This window comes from Nilaparvata lugens, chromosome 12 (assembly GCF_014356525.2).
Source record: "Nilaparvata lugens isolate BPH chromosome 12, ASM1435652v1, whole genome shotgun sequence".
Taxonomy (NCBI): Eukaryota; Metazoa; Arthropoda; class Insecta; order Hemiptera; family Delphacidae; genus Nilaparvata; species Nilaparvata lugens.
Genome location: NC_052515.1, coordinates 7,045,506 through 7,070,361, shown reverse-complemented (window position 1 = coordinate 7,070,361; position 24,856 = coordinate 7,045,506). Strand labels below are relative to the sequence as shown.

Sequence of the window (24,856 nt, the reverse complement as noted above, 5' to 3'; positions counted from 1 at the left end):
AGTGTAGAGTTTATTGTGAGAGGAAAATCGGATCTATATTTTATTAAGTACTCAATTACGGTTTTTATGTATAATTGACGTATAGTCATGACCTCAAAATCACTAAAAACCATATCCGTTGGATAGAGCCTGAGTTTGCTTAATATAGTTTTAATTATCAGTTTTTGTGCTACAATAATAATTAAGCAATATGACAGTTGAAACAGCCTCCCCAAACAACTATGCCATACTGCAGAATTGATTTGACTAGAGCATGATACATCATTTTCAGGTGGTTATTATTAAGAATTCTGTTAACTTGGTAAAATTTAAAAGATAAATATCTAATTTTTTTACATATGTATTTAATATGAACATCCCATTTAAGGTTTTCATCAATTATGATTCCCAAGTACTTAGTATTATTGACTTTTTTAATGGTGGGACAATCACAATTACCCAAGTTCAAATTGCACTGAGAATGGAGTCTCAAATCTTGATTCTCGTTGGGCTGCCCTACTCTATTTGCAGAGAAAGTTATGTAATTCGTTTTTTCAATATTTAAACTTGATGTATTCTTATCTAACCACTTCTTAATTAAAAGCATATTATTTTCAGTTATGGTATGAACTTCATTCCATGAATTACCGTGGAAAATAGCTGCAGTATCATCTGCAAAGGATATCACAGTTGAGTCTAGAAGTCTTAAATTTGAAAAGTCATTTACATAGAGTATGAAAAGGATGGGAGAAAGTACAGTACCTTGAGGAAGACCATAAGAAGTTAAGTTAGTTACACTAGATTGATGTGGTTAGGGACTGGGTTCTATTACTCAGATAGCTTTTGAACAATTTAAGCGAGACTCCTCTGAAACCAGAGGACTCCAGTTTATTGAACAAAGTATTATGAGGTATTGTATCAAAATTGTATTTCATATTCGTGTATTATCTCTTTTTGAAAATTGAAATTGAAATTGAATTATTTGTTCTGCCACACTTTCACAGACCACAAAATGTCCTCCATGGAAGGCGTAGGTTTGTTTGAACAACAATTATTTCCACCAATAAAATCCATCATAACACGAAACTCAACTAATTAGTTGAATTAATTGCTATATACAGTATACATTACATAGAAATAGTAATACAACTCGAAGGGGTTAACAGCTTAACGACAAATCGAACCTCATAAAACTGAGAATAGAAATCTATACAACTAAGAATATATTGTACAATTTCATACGAAGCTGATAACTAATTGAAAACTGCTTAGATTGAAATACACCACAAGCCACTCAACACCCAGATCCATCAAAACCTCAATTTTATAAAAAAAAATCGATCACTCCATTAAACCTTTTCAAAAGACAGTACGCTCACACACCACCTAAAAAACCTGTTGATACAGACAGGAAACCCCATACACACCAGCTGTTGATACAGACAGGAAACCCCATACACACCAGTAATAATTTCCGCAATAAATCATGCAACTGTCAAATAATCTGCGACAATAGAGAACGTGTCACACCTGAGAGAATTGCCATGATTGATTGTAGAATATTCGCTCGGCTTTTGAAACAAGTGTGCAAAATTCAATCGCAAAGCGCAGAGTCACGGTAATAAATTTGCAGTTTTGCGATTGTTCAGTAATTAATAATTTACATCAGAAAAGCTTCCACATTGGTCCTTGTTACGCGTCTTACACTACTCATCAGCAGGAAGTCTGTGTACAGTCTGTGTGCAGTCTGTCCAGTCCACTGATTGCAATATTGTTGATGTGGCGATGTAATAATGTGCACGATCGATCTAACACTTTTTTATTTCTGGAAAAACACAGTTTTTTTTGTCACATCCACATTCATCAGATTCGTACACAGGACTGCAGTTTAGTGTTGAAACAAACATACATTTAGCTGTAGTTTACATTTAGTGTAGAAACTACGTTGAACTATATTACATTATATTATAATGTCAAGCCTTGTCCACACTGAACAAATGTTCGACACACATGTTCGACAAACATGTTCGTTGAGGAGCTTAGGGACAATCATTTTAAAAAGTTTGGACATTGTTTTTCAAACAAAAATTGCTGTTTTCCCAAACATTTTCAGAGTTGACAGTTGTAAAACATAAAACCTGTACTCCCCACTTACAAATATTTTGTTTGATGACGCGTCCACACTGGCCACGGGCAAACATTGTTTGTCAAACATAATAGAATTTGCCAAATCTTTTTCAACAAACATTCTTGTCGAACATTTGTTCAGTGTGGACACGGCTTAAGAATGAGTAAGTATGTGAATGTATAAAATGTACATTCTATACTCACTGGTTTCTACACGGAACTGCATTACTGTATTCAAATATAATATATGTGGATGTGACAAAAAAGAACTGTGTATTTCCAGTTATGGAGAAATCCCACAATATAAAATATCCCACTATTCAAAAAAATCTCAATTTCTTGGGTGAGGTTGATTCCTACGTGAGAATCAGACTTGTGCTTTCAAGCTTACAAGACTGGTAATAATCCCTGATGATACTGCTCGATAACAACAGTGAATCTTATCATAATGTGAGTATGTAAAAGAGCCTGCATTATGAATAGTTTGTTGACTGTCTGACATTTTATTTAGCTATATTTTATGCTGGGTTTAGAACCCAGAGAAGTGTTTTGGAGTTTATAGCTGTTCGTTGATGGAGCTTGTCAAAATCAGTCCAACGCAAGTACCAAAATCCCGTCAATTATCCAATATCAGTGAGCTGATAATTATGACGCTAACTGTAGAATATTCATAGGATATGAATATTGTAGCAAGCTTAAACAATAGCATACAATTGATTCACAGCATATATATCGTCTATGGCGATAGCATAGTATGAGCTTCATGATATAAATTTTCTTAGTCATTGAAATCAGGACATCAACATTCATTGAAGGACTGATTTTAAATGAAATTTATTTCAATTGATGAATTATCTATCAGATTGAGTGGGAAAATACAAATTCCTCAAATAATAGATAAAAAACATTACACATAATAGGGAATTATCATTGAACCTATTCATAATGTCAAGCTAGTCATTGACATGCTCTACTATACTTATTTACAAAACCTCCTCAAGTTCACGAGTAATCCCCAAGTTTACAAGTAATTCTCAAGTTAACAAGTGATCCTCAAGTTCAAAAATCATCCACAAGATTACAAAAAATTGGCTGAGAATTCGCGATGAGAGTGACCTATAGTTCCAGCATCATAATTCTATGAGCCAATTAAGTAATTCTCATAACATTTTTAATGTTATATTATTACATTTGTTGCTTGTAATAATTTCTTTGTTATTATTTCGTATTGCGTTTTCAATTATTTGTATTTTAACCTAGGCCAACATTAATAAAATTGGAGTGTACTATTGATTTGTTGTTAAATTGGCTATCACCGAAATAATACTTTTATTCCTATGATGAAAAAACATGTTTTTGGACCCAGGGGACATTGAAACGTATAGAAATTTAGAAATTGGGGTACCTTGATTTTTTTGGAAAGCAATACTTTCCTTACCCATGGTAACAGGGCAAGGAAAGTGAAATTATGTTGAGAAACACTGAATTTATTGTTAGAGTACCGCAGTTTCGAGTCCAATCTAACACAGAATTCAGCTGTATTGATTTTACGAGATTTTTTAAGCAAGAATAGAAACCTATTTGATGGTTTAAAGAGTCTTTCCATAATCTGTCGAGAGTCTGTCCAGGCTTCACAGACAGTCTGCAGACAGTCGGCGACCGCCCAAAGTCCAGCTACTCGTGTGATGAATGCTTTATTGTTTATGATGAATAATTCATTAGTTCATGAATGCTGATGCCTCACTGACCTCACCACTCCCCACCCCTCTCCAACCAACACTTCCAACCCTCTCATGAGATTAACTCTAGAGCACTTGTTGTGCTGTTATTGCTAGAGTGGTCTACTCTAGAGTGAGAGTGGAGAAGAGCACTCTACCGTTCTGGTTGGTCGTTGATCGTTGGTGTTCATTTTTGCAAAATCATTTGCGCTTCATTTTCATAGGTCAAAGTTCACGGACCAAATCAACGGGAGCCAGGATTTCGAGTGGATATTGTGGGGGATGTTCATTTCACCAAAATCATTTTCCAATCTATCTCCAGAGTTGAATTGCAAAGTTATATTATTCATACATTGTACAAATATTTTATCAAAATGACAGATTTTTGACCGTTGATTACCATGGTAAGATGAATATCATACCCGTTGATTCTCCATCAAATTATTGAAAAAATAATTCTGTCTATTCAATGAAATAATAAAAGAGAAGATCAAGTTAGAAAAGGAGAAAATGAAATGAGTGGAGGTAATTGATGATAGAAGTTGTAGGTGTTTTCAATAGTATTGATGTATTTTTGTTGAATGATGAGATGATGGAATATTCTAATAAAATAATTTAATGAAATTGCTCTCATTAGGATGAGTGAATGAAATTTTATATTCGATCACTAGAATAGAGAGACTTGAAATGGGCGATTTTCGAGCGTTGAATAACGCCCTGGTACGGGGAGTACTAATTTCAACAGTAATGAAGTGATTTTGTTAAATGATGAGAGCGTGAGATAATTCTTCTCTATTTGGAAATACAAAATGAGCTTTTGCTATTTTGACCATTTTCATGTGATGATTATTTGTGGATGAGTCATTCGATTCAATGAAACATTATAAATTTATTGACTAAAAGTGGGAGTATCAGTTATTTGAATGACCACTTGCTATAACTTTTGAACCAAAAGATTTATTTCAATTTGTGACTTCTATCTCATGCTTATTATCATAGTTTTTCTTGATTTATCATATCCATGTTTTTCATGCCTATTATTTTGAAGTCGTGACAATCCAACCGATGTCCCATTATTATTAGTTTATCATTTATTATTATTATCATGCCAATAGAATCATTTTAAGTCTCCAAGAATCTTTAAGAATCTTCAAGCACATTCTTTGGACCCTTGTTTTGACAATGACTATAATACAAAATAAATCATTCACCCTCTTCGAGCAACTCACAGACGACATTGATTACAAAAAGTTGTAGATCAAATACACATAGAAAACAAGATTGTTTCGAAGAAACCGGTCATCAGTGAAAGACGTAAAGATGGATTCAGTATCCCATTCTATCTTATATACATGGTTATGTACAAACATGAATCATATTATATGCAAGTCCACATATTTTGTCACAATCCGATCGATAACTCGACCTACATATATATTATAATAATAATATAAAATAATAATTTATTATATTATTTCTCTTGCATAATCATAATATTTTATTTGTAATAATGAGGCTCTTAGATGGAATTATCAGTAAATAGATTAATACTATGCAGAATATCTACATATGAATCAAATACGCAGGAGTTCAAGGGTATTCGAGGTAGAACCAGAGTAGTAGGCTTTATAATATAAGCACTTATATGTATTTGTACTACTCTATTGACCTTGAGGGAAATAGCCAACCAAACTCCACAGCTGAGGTACCGTAAACGTAAAGTGCACGAAACACAAGTCGAACATGAAATTTGAATGAGGAGGTGGTTAGGCAAGAGAAAAAGAACTCAGAAAGGAAAATGGTCATAGAAGACCGAAAGCTGCTTATACGCAGGAAAATATAACGAGGTTATGAATATGTGAAAACTACTCCTTCTTCTTATCCCATCTACTTTCCTCTCACTTCTTTTTCATCTTATTGCTCTTGTTCTTCTCCTTCCTCCTCTTCTTCTTGTCCTTCAGCTCATGGTCATCCTCCTTCTATACTTTTCCCTCTCAACACCTCCTCTTCTAACGTTTCTTCTTGTTCCTCGCACCATCTCCTCCTTCTGCTTCACCTCCTCATCACACTTCTTTTTTCCTGCTTCTTCTTCTGCATGTTATTTTCTATCTTCTTCTTCTATTCGTAATTCTCTTGAATCTTCCTCATACTTCTCATTCCAGTTTCTTCTCATATTCTTTTCCTTCTCCTTTCCTTTTTCCTTCTACTCCTGTTTCTTTCTCTTTTCTTTGTCCTTCTTCTGCGTTTTTTTTCTTCTCATTAATTTCTCCTCTCCTATCCCTTTTCTCCCTTTTCATTCTTCTTCTTCTTCAACTCCTTTTTTTTCTTCTTCTTCTTCTTCTTCTTCTTCTTCTTCTTCTTCTTTTTCTTCTTCTTCTTTTTTTTCTTCTTCTTCTTCTTCTTCTTCTTCTTCTTCTTTTTCCTCTTCTTCTTCTTCTTCTTCTTTACCTTATCCTCCTCCTCGTCATTTCTCCTCTTGATCTCCTCATAACCCCTTCTCTCTTTTTCTTCTTCATCACCTCATACAAATGCTGATTGTCCTGCTTCTTCTCCTTCTTATGATTGTTTCTCTTCTTCTTTCTGCTCTTTTCATACTTCTACCCACTTCTACACCACCTCTCAACCCTTCCACACCACTCTATTCTCCTCACCCTTTTTCAACTCCATGTTACTCATTTTTCTTCAGCTCTTACTCCCCTCCTCTCCACTTCATAACCATATTACCCTAAAAAATGCACAAGTTCAAGGTCCACAGCATTTTAGTTCAACCCTACAGTCGACTCCATTCCCTCAGGATATCTGTGCCTTGTAGAAGACTTGCAGAAATCTCTGGAGACTCGTTCCTGGGATGAAAAGAGTCCTCGCATTAGGACAATCGAGTTGCTCTTCTAGTGCACTACAGAGGGATTCATTCTCTCATTTTCAGCACTGCTGATGCATCAATGCTGACCATCAATGCCATCAATGCTAACCATCAATGCCATCAATGGAAACAATCATTGTTCACCGTTCAACCAATTCTGATAGTCCAATAGCTGAAAAACGCAGGTTATTGCGTTATTGTGACCATGCGACTGTTTGATTCCTCTGCGGGATTCAAATGTTGCACAGTGTAACTCAGTTCGAAGGTTGGTTGATAGAGTTAGTTTGTTTTCGTAGCATAGTTGTTCATAGAGTCTTTGCTTATCACAGCGATTTAAGTTTATCACTAGTTCTGAATAATTATTATAATTACTTTGAATATTCTATTCCACTCTATTAGGTTATGTAAGTTTTTTGAAAAAAATGTTTTCCACTTGAACCTGGTTGAGACTCATAGGTCTTGGAAAGTTATAATAGTCCACTCCTTTTTTTGCGCAATTTGGTTTACTGGTTTGGTCAGTTGATCACATACGAAATCTATCGAGTTTGTTTCTGATTGCCAAGTTGGTTCATTGTTGATCAACTATGCTTTAAACAAAGATAATTATGTTCCATCATCTTGGATAGATCTGTTTCATCGATGATGAGTTCTAAATAATACAATTTCAAGTCATTCCATTCTACCATTTTGTGACAAAACAATTTGGTGATAGCATAGAGAAACGATAGCATACGTAGATATCCCATGGTAAGGGCGTTTATGTCGCAACGTTTACTGTTATCCCAAGCCGATAGTTCACGTAGTTCTTTCCCATGCAGCTGTGTGACGCTTGTAGTCTCTCAAATTGTGCCTTTCATACACTCTCACCCCAACAAAACATTAAAAATTGACAATAATCGACAGTAATCGGCTTGAGATAACAGTAACAGTTGCGACATAAATTTCCTATACCATGAGATATCTACTTACGCTATTGTTTCTCTATGGTAATAGTCAACAGTTTGCCAACTTTTCTTTCCCGATAATTCCAAAGGTGATGAAATAATGATTATAATGAAGCTTTGATGATTATGAGAGATGAGCAAGCATCATCTTCCACGCAAGGATGATCATTATTGGGAAATCTTATTATGAAGATATATGTTCGAAATTATTATAGGAAAAGATATATGTTTCTAATCCACATCTATAGAAATGGAAAACTACAGAATTTAGTACCAGCCAGAAGAATTATGTTCATGTTACCTCAAACCACTAAAGTAATACGAATCAATGTAAAATGTTCTATGAACTATGTTGTCACACTAGGAGCAAAGCAAACAACAAGGATTGCACAATCTTGTTTTTCCGTATTATGGACCTAATTCTATCAAAGTTGGTATTCAAGAATCCTTCAAAATTTGAGAATTTTCAGTCATGGATGTAACCGTAAATCATTAATTTTATAAATTTAGAGAAATAATAGCGAGTGGATCAAATGCTGGCTCCATGATTCAGAGGCCCGGGTTCCAATCCCGGCCCGGGCAAGATATTTATCTCGGGCCACTCCCGTGTTTCAGATGGACACGATAACCGGCGGTCCCGACTGCCTAAAAAGCAGTGGTTTGGTCATGTAAGAGGCCCTGAAATTGATCAGTAGTTGTGACCTGAAAACTCTGACACTAGACCTGAGCCAGCCAGGTCACTCTATATTATTATTTTTATAGCGAGAACAGGAGTTGAAAAGTTTACCACTCAAGGATATAACTCCATATTCCATAATGTTACAAAGATGATAACGAGAACAAATAGCCTGATGAAATAACAGCAAAAAAGTAAATGGGAATACATTGCTATAGTAAGATTTATTTTAAACAGTCAGCATTCCATGTTTATAACATCAATGCTTCCTATCCCACAAATGCTGACAGCCTGAAATGTTCAGCAAAAACATTCAAGTAATGAGGAAAAATACGGAGCTATCAAGTACTGGGACGTCATGAAACAAGTAATGATACAAAGTAATGATTTGAAGAAAATCATCATCTTTGATATTATACAGTGAGCATGGAGCCAACAATGTACAGCTAGACACTAATTGCAATGAATGACGCCTGAAGAGTCGTAAAATTCTAGAAACATAGTTGTTTGGACGTTGTACTGTGACTCAATTTTGAAGAGAAATGGGATGGCTTGAATTCAAACGACAACATGTGATTCTGGTGTTATCCTGATTACTATGTGGAATGGTCACTTGATTTATTTTTCATTTTTCGACTGGAATATAGTACAGTACCTCACCAATGTACATAATATATAGAGACCGGCTTAATAATCTGAAAATTTTGTAGTAGTTGTTTAGTTGGAACCACTGTCATTGAGAAGGTGGGAATGTTGTACATCGACAGGTCTACTCATGCCATTCCAGTAGCCAGTATGTCGTGGTCAAGTGAACATCGAGTGTTTGTGATTGAAGCTTATTTTCGAAATGACTCAGTTGTTGTAACACAGCGTTTATTTCGTAGAAATTTCTATTTAAATCGACACGCGCCAGTTGATAGTAGGAATACGATCTTGTTGTGAGTGAAGAATTCTAGAATCACGTTGTCTGCTTTGGGAACAAAACCAACAGGTCGAAAACGACCTGTGAGACCGCCTGAAAACATATCGTGGTAAGAATAGCTGTTACACGGTCGCCACGACGTTCAGCAGCGAAATATGCGTTTTCGCTAGCCATTTCCGATCGAAGTGCATGACGAATTCTTTATTCCGATCTGAAATTCCATCCGTATAAGATGATGTAAGTGCAACAACTTCATGCAAATGATTGGGCACATCGCAAAGCCGCTTGCGAGATAATTCTCGAAAATGACCACCAGGGTGCCATTATTCTTTCAAGTGACGAGTTAAATTTTCATTTGTCGGGGTTTTTCGAATAAACTAAATTACCGTTATTGGGCGAACAATTATCCACAGAACTGAATAAAATCATTGCATGAGAAATTTGAGTAATTCCACAAGTGATGAATGAACGAGCAGTTCATAAGTGAGTATGTGAAAAGTAACGGAAAACATTTGGATTGCATAATCTTCAAATGGAAATACTTTGTGAGTAATCTATGTAATTCACTCTAAATTATTGCAGAGTTTGATCTTTAATTCGATATATTACATGTTTCGATTGAACGAAACATACTTTGATTATTATCCCTCGAAAATCGTCAGGTTTTTATGCCGGACCCGGTATAATAGGTGAGCTACAGTATTTCAGTCAGGACATTGGAAAACAAATTTGGACTGCAGAGAGACTGTGTGGACTGGAATTTACAAAAGTAATCGAGAAAAAAATGATAAAAGTTTAAGAATGATTACACTTTACTTTGTTCAACTGTAGACAGTTTCATCTAGGGAAATAGCTTTGATGTCAAAGATCCTATCCAGTTGTGTTCTCATACTCATAACATTACAGTTATACTGTATATCATTCTATATTTAAATGTATTGGTAAAATAAATTAGATTTGGTGTGATGAGAGACTGGTAATGACAAAATTGATAAACAATATCACAACTAATTTGAAGATGAGATTTGATAAGTACTCATTGACATCAAATACAAATGGAATGAATATTCTCGAATTCAAATAAAAACAAGATGATCTCAGTGGATGAATTCATTTTGTTTTCCATTCATTTTTTTCTTAGTGGCTCACTCAATATTTATTGGCTTCCAATGTACAGTTTTCAATTAATATTAGCCTATTGTTTCCAGTTTTGCCATGCACCCACTAACATGAACTTCAAAGAGTATCTCTAAAGCTGAACAAAATGTTGATAACTTAATCCTTAATATCGGGGCACCGAGCTTCGCTTGTTATTTATTTATTGACTTTTGATAAACCGAACATGATTTTTTAAAATGATTGGGGAAGTACTAACAGGCACAGCCCAAAACTGTTTCTTTCCCGAATTCTGATTTATACACTATAATAATAGTCCAGAGAGTAGGTTATGTTCCATACACTTGAATTAAAGTTACATTTTCTGTTCAAACATTTGCAAAGAAAAAAATTATAATTTAGATTATATTCAAACCAAATTGAATAACAAAATAATAACACTCACAAATCACTTAGAATTGTCAAATAATGATCAACTTTGAAAATTATGATATACTCTAGTTTAGGAGGATTATCATGTCATTTAAACAAATCAGATTATGTTGATGAAATCCATTAAATTTTAAAGCTAGATAGAGTCTCTCGCCGATTGATTATGATTACACAGCTGGAAATAATTTTGTCTCTCTCCCACACAGGCACACGCATCTTCTGTTATCGAGAGACGTCGAAATTATCATCTGTTTTCCAAGGATGAATTATTTTTTAATGTCGTTCAGCGAGTTTTCCAAAGAATGAGACCTAGTGCAGTCGAATATTTATATCAGAAACCTTCTAGGTTCCAAATTCCGTGAAAATCGTTGGAGCCGTTTTCGAGATCCGTAAAACATAAATAACCAGATATAAAATTAACCGGATACTAAAATAACCAGATATATAAATTCAGAAATTGCTCACTTGATATAATATGATAGATTCTATTAGATTGAATGGAACTTGAAAAAACATATATTCATCATGTGTAAGATAAGTTATGTTCAATCTAATAGAATCTATAAGGATTAAGTTATCAACACTCTGTTAATAACTTTGGTGTAAACGCAGCTTAACATTAGGCTATCATTATCAAGTTGATAGATTGTAATGATTGATTTGAGGGCCGGTTTCCAAGCTCAGGATTTAAAATAACAAATGGGCGTGGTCGTAGTCCAATTTGAATTAAATTTCGAAAAAAAGAAAATTCAACACAAAATGAAATAAAGGGATAATAGTGTAAAGCTTAAACTATTTTGAATTATTAAGGAATGTTTCATTTCGTCAAGGAAAAATGTTTTCAATTACAGAAATGAGGAAAAAAGATTATCATAGAAACTACGACTTCGCCCCGTTTCAGAAAGCCAATTTTCTGACTCCAGCTGAGTCTAGAACTCTAGATAAATCCCAAACTCGGAAACCGGCCTTGAAAATGTCAAGTTGTAGTGGATATAAATACTATAATAATTTATTATGCTGCTTTCTGGAGTTGAAGAATATTATTGATCTGGAGGTGGGAGCAGCAATTTCATGATAAACCAATTCTTGTTCAATTAATGTGGATAAATTTATATTTTCCGATTGAAAAAATAATGAAAATTGGAAGAAATTGCACAGGTCACTAAGAACGTATAAGTATTTTCATTCCATGCTCAGTTCTAGTGTTCTCAGGTAAAATCCAATCAATTTCAGGGCCTCTGAACTTACTTGAAAATTCAATTTATATAAAGTTGTCCAGTTATTGCTTCGAATAGGAAAATCACTCACGAGAATTTTCTCAAAATTCGAAGGAGTTCTAATTTGGTAATCTACATAGATTTGACAAGATTTATGCTGTCTCGAGTCACCAAACTGGAATACAGAAATGATTGTGGAATTTCCAGCTCAAATTCTTGAAAAATGTTTGAATTGAGTCAGATATTACCATCTGGAAATTCAAGCCAGATGAGGGATAAACGAAGAAGTGAAACGGAAAAAGGAAAAAGAGAGAGGTTATTCCGAAAGACAACGAAATATTTCAGCCTCCCACCCCACTTCAACATTTTAACGACAAAATCGAAAATATAATCTCACTGAAATTGCTTGCAGTTATTTCACAAGAAAAATTTTTCCTACTCGAGAAAATTTCAGAGCAATCTTTTCTTATTAACTGCTGTCTGCTTTTCAGCATTTTTCTCATTTTTTCCATTCTTGTGTCACATCAATTTCCTACCCCACTCCTCATACTTCAATCTCCTTAAACTTCTTTCTCTTCTTCTGCTCTTTCTTTCCCTTATTCCCTTCTACCTCTTGGTTCATTATTTTTCCCTCCTCTTGATAACTCATTTTCACTCTTCTCCCTATTCTTTTTCTTCGGTTTCATGATTTATTCATTTTCCTCTTCTTTTATTATCCTTCTTCCTCTCCTTCTTCTCCTTCTTCTCCTCTTCTTTCTCTTCTTCTTCTTCTTCAACCTCTTCTCATTCTTCTTCCTCCTCTTCTTCTTCTTCTTCTCCACCATCTTCTTCTGAAGTACAACGATATCCGATCGAGTGCTAGTGTTTGAAAATTGAAATGAAATTCTGTCCCGCTCTCTTCGTTTCACAGAAGAATTTACGTAGGGAATTTTCATTACCAAAGACGAGCCCGGCAAAAGTTTAAAGAGAAAATAAATGAATGGAAGCTGAAAAAAGGCAGTTGAATTCCTTCCTTCCTCTCTAAGATGGTCGAAGAAGTAGAAGAAGAAGACGGCGAAAAGAAAATGAAGCTTCCGAATCGGATATTTATATTAAACGCATTCAAAATTTATTTTCTCCTATGCTTCTCCATTCCGACCATTCTTCTATCCCTCCTTCGTCTCCTTAATTTTCTTTAATTCCTTTCTGTACTCACTCTCTTCATTATAAAGTTATCATTCTGTGTCTATTGTTCTATTCCTGTGGTGCTCTTTTGATTTTTGTCAAAACTCTCTTCCGTCTCCATCTATGAACATAATGATTCCATTTTCTTTCCTTGCCACCAATTCCCAATTTTTTCTCTTTCCATTTTCCCCTGGTTTTCTTCTTCTATTTCCTCTAATCGACTTCTTGACGTACTTCCTTATCACTCTTCCATGAATTTCTCCTTCGAATTTTCCTTTGATTTCTCTTCCTTACTTCTTCACCCACTCTTTTTTTTCTTTTTCTCTATCTTTTCCTTTATCTTTCTTGCTTTTCTCATTCTCCTTATTCATCTTCATCATCATCATCATCATCATCATCACATCATCATCATCATCATCATCATCATCATCATCATCATCATCATCATCATCATCATCATCATCATCATCATCATCATCATCATCATCATCATCATCATCATCATCATCATCATCATCATCATCTTCTTCTTCTTCTTCTTCTTCTTCTTCTTCTTCTTCTTCTTCTTCTTCTTCTTCTTCTTCTTCTTCTTCTTCTTCTTCTTCTTCTTCTTTTTCTTCTCCTTCTTCTTCTTTTCTTCTTTTTCTTTTCTCCTTCAATTCCGTGCTATTTGATCATCATTCCGTTCCCTCTCACCTCTCACTCGCTCTCAGTTTCATCATCTTACTCCCACTCCTATTTGCTCAGCAGCAATCTTTGAACTTTCACCCTTGATTGGAAAAATATCTCGGCGCCCATTTTCAAAAAGAAATCATCGCGAGCAGCTTTAAGGCCACACGAGCCTCGAATGAAAAAAACAACTTTCCACTTATTTTGAATAAATACGCGAGAGAGTTCAATAATCCAATCATCACAACTCGAGAGCAAAAAGAGAGCAAGGGTGAGTATGATGGGTAGAGAGGGAGAGAGTAATGAGAGGAGGTCATGAGAAAGTTGAAGATAATGTAGAAGAGAGAGAGAGGGTCAGAGAGAGTTTGAGAGGCGTCTTTCTAAGCCCAATTTCCAATACCTCTCAATAAATCTTGTTAGAGAGAATATTTTTATTGGAATTCGACACGTTTTACAATATCGTGAGGATGTTTTCCTCCTTTGAAATTAGATTACTGGTTGTAGATTAGTTTTGTATTACTCCCGTTCAAAAGAAGCACATAGAGAAGCTGAAGTGGATGAAACGTCTCAAGGTTATCACAAGATTCTACATGTATGAAAAATTCTTCATGCCACTTCCAGGTGTGATACTGCTATAAGTAAGTTACAAGTAAGCTACAATATCGAACAAGAGCAGCAGAATATGCACAATTGATTGAGTGATGTGATTGGTGGTTGGCTGATCTAAAGTGCGAGATAAATTACTTTTAACATGAAGAGGAGAAACCCATTTCTCCCTCCACAGTTTGTAGCGTAGACACAGACGGACATCCTGCGCACAATTGGATGCGCCGTGTTATTTTGCTTCATGTTCTTGTGATGAAAACATCTCTGAAACATACACAAACCAATATACCTGCTGACCAGTACACTACTTGGAACGTTGCCAGCAATAGATGGAGGGGAGTGTTCCCGCGTCGCGTTAAAAAGCTCTCTCACTCAGACACAAAAGAAGGAGAATGCTGCTAGGTAGTGGGAGTTATTAGTGGAGGATAGAGCATCGGACCTCTCCGGCTTCGAGAAAGAGCCGTGTTAAAAGTAATTTATCTCGCACTTTGGGTCGAACTCTGTCATTGGCTGAGACAAGACACGCCCATTGGGGGTGGAGCTTCCATTTTACAAGGTGATTAGCTAATTTCCTCCACTATACATATCACTCAGAATGCTTTCTCCATCTAGAATAGTCTGTGCGTTATTACAACTCTTCACTGAAACGATTGAGATGTAAAATAGACAGTCTTTCAAGGATACAATCAATACTCTAATTTCCTCGATAGAAATTGATAGCTGTAACACCTCAAACTTTTAATAAACTCCTTCTTCACGATAGAGTACTATTAGATAATTCACACAGATTTCTTCATATCAAGTTCATTTTATCTCATTTTATTATAAAGTTATTATATTTTTAAGTTCATTCATAATAATGTAAATATTCTTGAAAGGAAATCATACTGAGTTGATGAAGGGAATACAAATTGTTCTGAGCCCTAAGAAAAGTTTGGAAGGGAAAATTCTCCAGCTTATAAGTTTGGAATGAGGCATTAAATGCAAAGAAATTTTCTTTTCTCAATGAGAAGTAACGAGATTAAAAAGGCTGCAATGACTTGACTCATCAAATTTGACTTGTCTGTGATCTCATGAAAGATAATCTGTTTTTCTTGATCTTATTTTGCGTACATAATTTTCTCTTTATTTCATGATCTCCCCTCAGTCTGGATGAAGTTATCAGGTTGTATGGATGAAGTTATGGTTGTATGAATATATATATTTATTGATTGATAAAATCTACTGGAATTCGAAAAATAATCAGCCCAGAAATATTGGATCACATTGGATTACTTGCACAACAGCATTCTGCATTTTTGATCCAGTATATCACATTTTTGGGACACAAAATGTAATAACTATTAATACAGTGAATATTTGAGTCAGAACTTCTTTTCTGAACAGTTCTTCTGCTATTCCATTCCTAACTATATCAATCAACTTTTTTTAAATCTCTATTCTTCCGTCGAATAAGTTATCATTTGCTAGCTCCTTTCTCAATCACAAGTACTCTTTCTCACTTCTTCTCTATAATCTATTTTCAACCTATCTCTCGTGATTCACTTCTCTCTCACTCACTAACTCTCGTCCTATCTCTTCCTAATCTCTTTTTCTTTCTTTCTTTTCCTCCGCTATCTATCTCTCTTTCTTTCTCTCTCCAATCGAAACCCACCTCTTCTTCTTTACCTTCTTCTTCCCCTCTCACAAACTAGAACAGAGAACTTCTCTCTCGAACTATGATGGAAAAAGCATGAGAATGAAGCCGATAATAGATGATGTTGGAGAAACTATTCAGAGCTCTGAGTAGCTAACTACTCTTTCGAGACTTTTCCGACTAGCTTTCCAATTTTCCGCGAGCGAAAATTGAGGCTTTCCAATCCAGCTCCACCCATTTCCATGAATAAAACAGGACTGATGCAATTTTCCAAGATGTCTGACTCTTGAATGATGAGAGCACTGTAGTTCAACCTATGGAGATGGATTCATTTCATAAGATCTCCTCATGAATATGGATAATTTGTTTCAAATCCAATTAGAGTTCATCACTTTCAGTAAATCAAGAATTACAATAAGATGTAACATAACCCAGTATAATGGCTTCCATCAACATAAAAAATAACAAGTAAGGCACAAAACGTGAAAATGAAACAAACCACTGACATATTAAGTAAAAATCAATTGTTTGCCAGTAGGAGTAGCATATAGTTATCTTCCCGTTCCATGCCTTGAAAAATATCACAATGAAAAATATGTATAAACATAGTTTTAGTGAACATCTTATAATTATTTCTTTCAATGAAACTTAACCTCATGTAGAAACTCCACATCATCATTCATCATTTATCATCTCATTAATTCCATCATATTCAGAGTTCCACTTCAGGGCTGGTTTCTGAGCTCGGGATTTACCTAAGTTCTAAACTTCAAACAGCTGGAGTCAGAAAATATGATTTCCGAAACGGGGCGTAGACGTAGTCATGCGTCAAAGTCACGTTCAAATCAAATCTCGAAAAACTCTAAAATTGGACACAAAGTACAATAAAGAGAGACTAGTGTAAAGTTTCAGCTATTTTGAATCATTTAGGAATGTTTTATTTCGTCAAGGAAAAACGTTTCCAATTATAAAAATGAGAAAATAGAGATCTATTTTGCTGCAACTATCAACCGCGACTACGCCCCCGTTTTGGGAAGCCAATTTTTTTCACTCCAGCTGTTTAAAGTCCAGAACTTACGTAAATCCCGAGCTCGGAGACCGGCTTTTAGTGTCTCAGTAAAATATGTAATCTAGAATAATGTCGAGTTCAATGGGACTTGAACCTAGAACTATGAATCAATAATGACGTCACCGATGAGATATAATATGTGATATCCTAGTACTTCAGAAATATAAAATATGTAATCACCAAATGCCGAGCTCAATGGTAATCGAACCCACGACCCTCAATGATCAATGACGTCACTGATGATAAGTGACACGTGAAATCACCCAAGGTCACGTGACAACAAACGAGCCTTTGAGTGAAATTCAATAACTGAAGCGATTTCTGCTCGTTAAGAGTTCAACGTCGTTATTTTCTATTGATTGCGACTGTTTTTGAATTATTTTCCCAATTTTTTCCAGTCGCAAAGAGACTCTGAATGCGGGCGAGTCGTGTTACATGGTCGGCCATCATTATTTTGATTTGTTTTCGAATAATGATTCCAAAAACTAAGGGAGGAATCGGAGATAAAAATGTGAACAACGGCACTTGTGCTGTATTGATCTCCTGGAATTTTTCCAACTGACGGCTGGCTGTCCATTAGGAGATTATGAAAGATACATTTTTACAAAGTAAAAGTTGGAAAGACCAGCTTCTCCTTGTTTTCTCATTCAAATTGAACTTGGATGATCACTTTCATTTATCGCGAGAATTTTAAGAGAACTTGGGATCAATTTTCTGGATGAGAATAATGATTGCATGGTGATAATATATCGATCGATTCAGGAATCCAAACACTCAATATGATTCTCCCAGACAGCTGCTATACCTCAGGGCTCCATTGTTTCTGAAGGTTAATTTGATTATTTTGTTAATATTTCATGTTATGTGAACTTATCGGACATTGAAGAAGTTTCAAGATAGGGATTGTATTGAAAAAAAAACAGAGAATGTAGGGAGATAGCACCAAAATTGATCGGATTGATTGGAAAAGAGAGAGTATATTATAACAAACTAGAAGGGAATGTAGGAGAAAAGTAGGCTATAAGACAGAAATGATGAACTGGGAAAGAGGTTTGTATCAGACAAAAACGATGGAGGTAGCCAGTGAGTTTCAGTGATAAAGAGCTGAGGAAGGAGAAGAATATCAAGGTGGGAGTGAGAGAGAAGAGAAGAATAAAGGAGAACGAGAAAAAGGAAAAGAGTAGGAGAAATATATAGATATATGGATAAATTATTGCCTTTTTATTTACACTCGACAAGAATAGAAGTGATGTAGGCGAAGCTAGGGCAATAAAAGACCGCTCTCATACACAACCACGGAAAGACTTGGAAAAGAGAAATGACAAGAGAGGGGGACAGCATGGCGAAGAAAAGAAAATGGAAGAGGAAGAGAGAAGAAGGAGTAGATGAAGAGTAAGATAAGAAACAAGAATGATGATAAGAGAGAGAAGTAGTTATATTAGTAGTGGAAATAGGAGAAGGGTCAAGAGGAGGGAAGGGAAGAAGAACATGAGGATAAAGGAATTGAAAAATAATAATAGGAAGAGAAGGAATCAGTGAGAAGAAGCAGTAAAAAGTAGAGAGGAAACAAAAAGATCAGAATAATGGAGAAAAAAACAAAGGCGAAAATATGGAGGAAAAAGTGGTGGAGGAGAAGAAGAAGAGGGAGAAGGAAAAAGGAAGAAATGAAGTGGAAATGGAAGATAGAGATTGGCGGTTGTTGAGTCCAGATAGGTTAGAGTGAGTGAGTGACTTCTCTGTGAGCTGTAGGAGGCTGCTAAGCCACTAACCAACACTTGGTGGTCCAGTGATGGATGAATTGCAGTTGAGGAGAAGGAGTAGTAGGAGGAGGAAGAGGAGGAAAAGGAGAATGAAAAGGAGGAGGAGAAGCAGTATGAGCAGGAGGATGAGGAGTAGAAAGAGGTGGAAGAGGAGGTGAAGGAGGAGGACGAGAAGAAGGAGGAGCGAGAGGGATAGGAGAAGGAAGAGTTGTAAGAGAGGAGTAGACCGCTGACCAATAGAGTGTTCCCCGGGGGAATAAAAGCAAGAGAACAGTGTGGTCATCTAGGAGATATCAGGAAAAGAAGAGAGATGCGGAAGAATGGAAGAAAGCAAGGGTAGGAGAAAAGAGGGTGTAGAGATAAACATTTTTGTCAATGGAGAGGTGTATTACAGGAAAAAGAAAGGAAAGAGCGCGGAAGAATCAGCTAAATATAAAACAGCGATGAATAAAACAGAAAAAGAAGAATGTGATGGTAAAATGTGGAAGTAATGAAGAAAATACGAAAAAAATAATGAGTTGGAAGTACTGTAATGGAAAAAGGGAGTCGAAAATATTTTAGTAGCAGAACTAGAATAATAGAGAAGTCAATTGTATAATAAACTGAGTGAGATAGTAGAGCAGTGATAGGACGTGGTGGAGAACAAAGATTTGGGAGAAGCAGGAGAAGAAGAAGAAGAAGAAGAAGAAGAAGAAGAAGAAGAAGAAGAAGAAGAAAGGGAAGAAGGATGAGAAACAGGATGGCAAGTAGACTTGACAGTCTGACACCGTCGAAAGGATTGCAATCCTGTTGGACAGGATTAAAGGACTTGTGGTCGACAACCAGTCAAGTGGAGGAGACAGAGAAAAACAAGAGGGAGAAGAAGTGATAGGACAAGAAGGGTTAGGAGAGGAGACAATGTGGTAGAGAAGGCAGGAATTAGAGTGACAAGTAAAAACGACAGTTTTGGGAAACTGAGTGTAATTCAACTTGAAAAATATTCAGTCCAAAGTCTGAAGTCTGTTAAACATTTGGGACTCAATATTACATTTGTTCAATGTCACGAAAAATCTGCCATAATAAGATCTAAATAGAATGTTAAGTTTTTCGGTCTGTCTTTTTCAGTTATTGATCTCAATTATAATTTCAAAGTAGTATTGAATATTAAAATTGTGAGTTTCGCTCTTGATGATTGTGGAATAGACTGTCATTGAATAATGTGACAGTGAAATATAACCAACATTTATTTGATATTTCGTTTGTTGTAAGGATCTGAACAATTGGAACAGTTCTGTTTCAAACCAGGTATCCAATACACTCATCAAATCCATAAATTTATAATCCATATTGATGGATCCATTTATCTCTTTTCTGTATAGGGCTACTTGTAATATAAATATAAAGAAAAATAAAAATCTCAGTACCCTTTTTGAAATATTTTATCACAACATGTTTCGGACATTGATGCAATTTTCACTTGAAACTTTTTGAGATCACTTGAAAATGGCATCAATGTCTGGAACATGTTGTGCTAAAATATTCCAAAAAGGGTACTGAGATTTTCATTTTTCTTCATATTTGATGGATTCATCTATATTAAACAATTAATATTGATCGAAAAATCTATATTCGTAAGATCGATATTGAATCTATTGGTTCACTCCTAGTTCATTGAATCTAAAGGTGCGTACAGACTTTCGCTCTGCTCCGCAACCGAACGTCACTCCAGACAAACCACTCCTTGTCTCAGACAGCACCGTATCGCGCATGCGTTAGCAACGGGTTTTTCCCGTTCCATTCAGTCAGATCTTTGAATGTAACGTTCTTTGTGATGATGGTTACCGAGCACTGTAACTGGAGCCAATCGTCATTCTATTTGATGAAGATATTATTATCCAATCATTAAATTCATTAATCATCATCCAATCATTAATATTATTATTATCATTAAATTCAATATAATAATCAATTTATTATTATTTTATTTAATAAAAGAAAGAGTACTTTTGAAAAATATAATTAATAAAATATAACAGTTGTATATCTGTCAAAACATATCCTGGGGCAGATATCCAATCTGATCACACACCTTTGGTTGGCAGGTTTAAGGTCAGATTGAAGAGAGTTGCAGTCCGGAAGGTGAAGAGTTATGATCTCAGAAGACTGAAGGATCCTGTTGTACGGCAGATGGTGAGGAATGACTTGAATGAGAGATTGAGAGTGGGTGGAGATCTGGAGAGTGTGGAGGGGGGACTTGCAATTGTAAAGGAAACAGTGAAAGGTATAAAAGATCAATACCTGAGAAGGGACCCAAGGAAATGTAGGTCATGGATGACTGATGAGATACTGGAACTTATGGAACTGAGGAAGAGTCACAAAGACAATCTTGTTGAGTATAGAAGGATCCATACTATCATTAGAAGAAAGATCAGGGAGGCCAAGGAGAGAGAAAAGGTTGAACAGTGTCAGGAGATAGAGCTATATCAAAGTCGCTATGATAGCTTCAATGTCCATCGTGAAGTAAAGGAAGTGGCTGGGAAGTTCTTTTTTAACAAAAGTGGTCGGTTAGCGGATGTACACGGCAATTTGGTGATTGATAAGGATGAGAGGAAGAAGGTGTGGGAGCAATATTTAAAGGATTTATTCCATGACCTCAGAGCACAGCAGCCTGTCTTTGAAGATGACACTGGACCGAAAATTCTATTGGAAGAGGTGAAGGCGGCCATGAAGCAGATGAAGGATGGAAAGGCAACGGGACCAGATGAAATATCCATTGAATTGTTGAAGTTAATGGATGAAGAAAATATGAAGACAATAACCAAAATTTTCAACCACATATACTCAACAGGAAAAATCCCAAATCAATGGTTGGAGTCAGAGTTCATTGCAATTCCAAAGAAGTCAAGTGCAAAAGCCTGTGGAGACTTCCGAACATTAAGTTTGATGAGTCACATGCTTAAAGTGTTTTAAAAGTCATTCACAAAAGAATTTATAACATATGTGAAGATCAAATTTCACCCAATCAATTTGGTTTTGTAAAGGCTGTGGGAACAAGGGAAGCTCTGTTTGGTGTGCAGGTTCTGTTTCAAAGATGCAGAGATGTGGGTTGTAATGTTTTTGCATGTCTGATTGATTACAAGAAGGCCTTCGACCGTGTTCAACATGAGAAAATGATAGATGTCTTGAGATGAACTGGTATTGATGGAAAAGACCTAACAATTATAGCCAACTTATATTGGAATCAATCAGCTGTTCTCCGAGTAGATGGAGAACATACAGAACAGGTGAAGATCCTGCGAGGAGTTAGACAAGGTTGCATACTATCACCTATCAACCTATATTCATTATATCTAATCAACCTATATTCAGAGCACATTTTCAGAGAAGCACTTGAATATATGAATGAAGGTATCTCAATCAATGGAGAGAAGCTTAACAATTTACGCTATGCTGATGATACCATTGTGTTCTCTGATTCCATGGAGGGCCTGCAAAAGCTGATGGATAGGATTGCAGAAACGAGTAAAACCTATGGACTTGATATAAACTCAGCCAAAACAAAGCTCATGATCATTAGTAAATATGACATCCAAGGAGCGGAGCTGTACATTGGTCAGACGAAAATTAATAGGGTCACACAATACACCTACCTTGGAACTATGATTAATGAGTCATGGGATAATTCTCAGGAGATCCGGTGTCGGATTGCAAAAGCCAAAAGTGCTTTCATAACAATGGGGTCTGTTTTCAAGAGCCATGACCTCACCTTGCATACGAAGATTCGATTACTGAAGTGCTATGTGTACTCAGTACTGTTGTATGGTGTTGAATCATGGACTCTAAAGCAAAACACAGTAGCAAAGCTCCAAGCATTTGAGTTATGGCTGTATAGGAGAATCCTGAGGATACCATGGACTGATAGAATTACCAATCAGGAGGTGTTGAGGAGGATGAATATGGCCCCAGAACTGGTTAACATCATAAAATTCAGGAAGTTGCAATACTTGGGCCACATAATGCGCAATAGGGGCAGATATGAGCTATTGCAGACCATACTGCAGGGCAAAATAGAAGGCAGGAGAGCCCCAGGTCGAAGAAGAATATCCTGGCTGGCCAATATGAGAGCCTGGTTTGGAAAAACCTCCATTCAATTGTTCCGGAGCGCAGCTAACAAAGTCATCATAGCCAATATGATCGCCAACGTTCGAAACGGACAGGCACCTTAAGAAGAAGAAGAAGAAGAAGAAGCAGAGGAACTTTGCGCACGTATTCCACATTAATTTTTTCCTACAGTTACCATTGAATATGAAAAGTTGGTAATTATGGGTAAAATTGCCTGAAATCTATCAAATGTTTTTCTGTGTAATTTTATTATTGATAAAAACCTTAATCCTAAAATCCTAAAGTCCTCGTTGTCCTTGGTTATAATATATAATAGTAATAATTTGCGCGTTGTGCTTGGTTGCACCTCTGCTCACTATAGCAGCCACAGCAGTCACTGTTACCAACTTCATTTTGATTTTGCTGCACTGTTGCTCCATATAACCTACTGAGTATTTTGCGTTGCCATGTTGCAAATCTGGAGTGCAGAAAAATTTTTCCCGCACTAGAGCGGAAAAGTGATGCTTTGCGTTCTGTAATCAGTGCAGCAATGGCCACTTTTCAACGTAACTGTAGGAAAAGTAAATAAAGATACAGAAGAAAACTTTAGAAATTGGTTGAAAACTCACCTCAAAGCTTCAGAGTAGTGCTTTTTGGCCAGTTCAGGCCTCCCCGTATCTCGCAGATAGTTTCCCAGGTTGTAGTGCATTTTGGCGTTGTGTGGGAGTGCTCTGATACCAGCTCTGTAAAAAAACACAGGGATAATAACACTATAAGAGTCAAATTTTCTTATAAATCTTATCGAATGTCTACTGAAATTCACATTATTATATAGGAACTATATACAGAGTGAACCATATGTATGGGAACCCTTCATAAGTTGAAGACTGTTGTAGATGTTATAGGCTACTGTAACTCAAAGGATAAGTTATTATAATGGAGTGATCCGTGGTCTAGTGGATAGAGTGCTTACGTAGCAGCACAGAGATCCCGGGTTCAGTCCCTCTCATAACCAAAAGTTTTTTAACCAGATCACTCCCGTGTTATCGGATGGGCACGTTAAACTGTCGGTCCCGGCTGAAGTATGACAGTCGTAAGGCCCATTGACGGCTTAAATTATATATTCAGGCGGTGGGACCTTCCCGCAAGGGACTCCCCACCAACAAAAGCCATACGAATTTACTTTTTAGTTATTATAATGATTATTATTTAACGAAAATCCTAAATAAATGCTGTAAATCACCCCGAAGACTTCTGCTACTGCAGACATTGACAACAGAGTTGACAGCTAGATGAAAATTCGATGAGAACTACTATCCAAAAATTAGTATAGTGAATACTAATACTTTCCAAAAATTTGGATAGTAGTTTTCATTGAATTTCCATATAGCTGATAATCCTGTTGTCAATGTCTGCAGTAGCAGAAGTCTTCGGGGTGATTCACAGCATTTATTTAAGATTCTCGTTAAATAATAATTATATATCAATTAGCATTCGAATAAATGCATTCTCTATTTAATTACATCTGTAAACTGGATAAGATATTGGCAGAATACTCCACCTTTTGACGTACAACTGAATTTCAACTCCTCATAAGGGGGTGACTTAAAGGATGTAAATCTAATATTTAAAATGTTAACACCTATTGTATGGTACAGCATTTCAAAGGCATTCTCAAAACAAGGAAGTTGACATCAATAAAAATGTTCTATGATACTGACTTGTATCCAAAATGGCGGCTGATTGAAGTTTTAGTTTCTTCTTGAAACTTCAATCGGCCGCCATTTTGTATACAAGTATCATAAAACATTTTTATTGATGTCATCTTTCTTGTTTTGAGAAGGCATTCGAAATTATTTACCACACAATAAGTGTTTA

The 24,856-nt window shown here is 35.9% G+C and overlaps 1 protein-coding gene across 1 annotated transcript in view; it reads right to left on the bottom strand.

The window, feature by feature from the left end:
* The window catches only part of LOC111056747 (protein O-mannosyl-transferase TMTC1), a 397,568-nt gene that overhangs the window by 49,191 nt on the left and 323,521 nt on the right, over positions 1–24,856 (bottom strand). Inside the window, 1 exon segment of the mRNA XM_039438835.1 lies at positions 23,608–23,721. Within this exon segment, the coding sequence (XP_039294769.1) occupies positions 23,608–23,721 (114 nt within the window).